The sequence below is a fragment of the Lactuca saligna genome, chromosome 2 (genome assembly GCF_052625555.1).
Source record: "Lactuca saligna cultivar CGN05327 chromosome 2, ASM5262555v1, whole genome shotgun sequence".
In the NCBI taxonomy this organism is placed as follows: domain Eukaryota; kingdom Viridiplantae; phylum Streptophyta; class Magnoliopsida; order Asterales; family Asteraceae; genus Lactuca; species Lactuca saligna.
Genome location: NC_136418.1, coordinates 50,013,264 through 50,016,573, shown reverse-complemented (window position 1 = coordinate 50,016,573; position 3,310 = coordinate 50,013,264). Strand labels below are relative to the sequence as shown.

At 31.7% G+C, this 3,310-nt stretch overlaps 1 protein-coding gene across 1 annotated transcript in view; it reads right to left on the bottom strand.

Annotated features, from left to right (window-relative positions):
• LOC145029702 (nodulin homeobox-like) overlaps positions 1 to 2,251 on the bottom strand; it is a 3,375-nt gene extending 1,124 nt beyond the window's left edge. The window contains exon 1 of the mRNA XM_078978186.1: positions 1 to 2,251. This exon is cut by the window's left edge and continues 1,124 nt beyond it. Coding sequence (XP_078834312.1) covers positions 1 to 2,251 — 2,251 coding nt within the window.
• Positions 2,252 to 3,310: the final 1,059 nt, after the last annotated feature.

The window sequence follows — 3,310 nt, the reverse complement described above, 5'->3', positions numbered from 1 at the left end:
CTGAAAGCCGAGACTCAGAGGAGCACCAACTAGACAGGAACTCCGCATGTGGTAGCAAAAATATTGTTGTTAGAACTTCAGTAAAGTTCATGGTGATGTAAGATCTAAAGTTAGAATCATCAGAGAGAATGTCTGTTAATCGCATTGCATTAAGTTGTAGAAGTCCACGTGGATAGGTTTTGTCAGAGAAAGCAGCAAGCCCATTCAGATCTCCACGAAACATTGTCTTCAACAATTCAAGAACCTGGAATATAGTTGACTTTGCTAAAGTCAAACCCACAGTAGTGCTGGCAGCCACATCCAAGAAAGAGACGCTTTCTACTTCACAAAGATGCAGTAGAATAGACAAGACTTTTGACTTTAGCCTGGAAACAACAGCCATAAGATACGATTCTTCACAGAATGGTAATTTCATGATGTCATGAGCCAATAAAAGTATGCCACCTTCTCCGCATAGTTCCTTATTTTTAACGAGGCGCTCACGAAAGAATCTTTGTTGGCAAAGTGACTGAAGAAATTGAAGTGAAGCTTCACAATGCTGACACAGACGGTTGACTTCAGCAAGATTTGACCGCATGCCAGTATCAGTAAACTGAGACAACCTCACTTGAAGAAACTGAATGTCTATGTGGACAACAGCAAAAGCTACAGGCAAAAATATATCAACCTTAGGGTGTGCAAGAAGGACTAGTGCAAGTTCATTCCATTGTGAAGAAATAAAGGCTGTTAACAGATACAGACTGCAGGCCAACAGTGCTGAATGCACCAGAGCAAGTTGACTTTCCTTTTTAAAGCTAGCAAGAACAGTGATTAGGTAAAAGATCAAATCAAGCATCTGTTCAGATATTTTCAGATCATCAAGCAAAATCTGTTCAAGTTTGTTGTTGCGGGGTGCAAGATCACACAGGGAATGTAATAGTCGAATACCACCTAACAAGTATCTGAAGAGTTCTTCATCTCTCTTAGAAGACAAAAGTTTTGCAATTAGGTGAATCACAAAATTTCTTGCTAGGGCTTCCACATCGATCTGATTTGAAGATCCAGTGCTGGTAGTCCATTGAATAGTATCATTATCTGCATCCCAAATTAACTTGCTAAGCTCTTGAGAACTTAGTGTATGTAACTCTTTGATAGCTAAATTTTCTAGTATCTTCTGCCTTATTTCTGGATCATTTACTTCTTTTAATAAGTCTGCAATATCATTACTAATTACATTTATGGTTAAATCTTCTTTAAATTGAGATTGGATTAGATATAATTGATGATCCATGTTACATGAACATTGTTCTAGATTATCACAATTACATTCAATTTCTTCAGAATCTGAATTAGAATCATAATCTGTTATGTTGATATCAGAATTACTGTCTGAGATTTCCTCTCCGTCTGACGAATTATCTATTAAATTTATTAATTGAAGTTTTATGTCCTTACTTATATCCATATTATTAATTTGTTTCTTTATTTTTTTATTTCTGCATTTATTAGCATAATGACCAGTTTTTCCACATGAAAAGCAAGTAGGAGGTTTTTTATTTTCCTTTTTAATAAATTTCTTTTTTATGTGTTTATCTTTTCTATTAAAATCGTTATGTTTTCTCTTATAAAATCTTTTTTTCTGTTGGAATTCTTTTCTCTGTTTCTTCTTATTTTTACTGGTTTCTATTCCGAACTGATCACAAAATTCTCCTAATTGTCTTTTTTCATTAAGATGTTGGGTTTTTAGTTGATGGTTGAGTTTTATTTCACTACATAGGGCCAAACCTTCCTGGATACAAGTTCCTATTAATTTTCCATATGTGTAATCTTCGTAAGGAATTGTATTATCTTTTCTTAGTTGGTTTTTAACTCTTTCAGCAAAAAGATTTGGCAAACCATCTATGAATTTTGATTTCCAATAAACACTATTACAATCATTAAGCTCCATAACTCTACTTAAAAAAGTATCCTTATACCATCGAAAGGACGTAAGAGTTTTACAAAATAATCCATTTAATATGGTATGAATGTTTTCAGAATTATCTGACCATCTTCCTGTAAAATGTTCTATTATGGTACAAGTAAGAGTGTATACCACATTGGGAGTAGTTATTCCATTTTCTGTTTTTACTGTATTAAGAATAGCTTGTTGAGTTTTTTCATCAACATAATTGTCCCACCAGCCTTTTAATTGGCCAGTGAATCCGGCAATTAGCATGTTAGCTACTTGTTTATCACTATTTCCTGTATTTTTAGCAATTGTGCTATACATTAACATTCTATGAATCATAGTATATATTTGTCTTTCAGTATATCGATCTAGATTCCATTCATAAACATTTTTACCACTGTAACTATTATTAATTTCATATTCTTGTTCCTCGTGTAGGACATCTTGGGGACTTGGTCTTGGATAATAATATAATCTTTTGACAAGCTTTCTAGCAAATTTACTGTCGTAATTATTAATTTTATTTATTTGGGCCTCATCTATGTCTGACTCATCATCCGAGTCTTTATTTATGGTATTAATATGTAGTTTTTTCATTTGTTCTTGTATAATATCTAGCATATAATCGTAGTTTTTTAATTTATAACCAGTAATATTTGGTGGTGGTTGAATAGTAGCGTTTATTTGTTTTTCTTTCTCTTTTCTTTTTATTATTATCTCTTTCTGACTATTTATTTTTTCTATTTTTTTATGTAAATCCATTAATTGTTCTCCTATTATTATAGAATATAAATTATGGAAATTTAATTGTTGGATCATACTATTAATATGATTTATATCTACAGTAGGAGTCTTTTCTTCAAAGAGTTTTTGATAAGCTGAAAATTTTATGGTAACGTTGTTATTTGTAATTGTAAAAGGGATTTGAGGTGGAAATATGCTTGTTATTATCTTGTCTCCTAATAGAGTATAATCTCTTTCTATGTTGTGAATATCATGTAGAAAAGTATAAGTAAACCAAGGAATAAAATGTATAATCTGATTTATAGAGGATAAATGTTCATAAAATGTATTTTGTATCTCTTGTAACTCCTCTTTAGAATAATTTTTAAATAACCAATCTTTAAAAAATGTCCATTTAGTTGAATAAAATTCTTCTGAAATAATTTTTCTTGCCTAAGAACCAGCGCTAAAATCTATTTTTTCGTCTAAATCCATTAAAATGTAAAATTCATTTCAGAAGGAGTAGATGCCTCCGCCTCATACACAATATCATCATGTATATTTAGATTATTTATTTTTCTGATATCAACAGAAGCACGAGTAGAGGGGACTTCTACATTATAATCTAATGGTGATATGTACGAATGTGAAGATCTT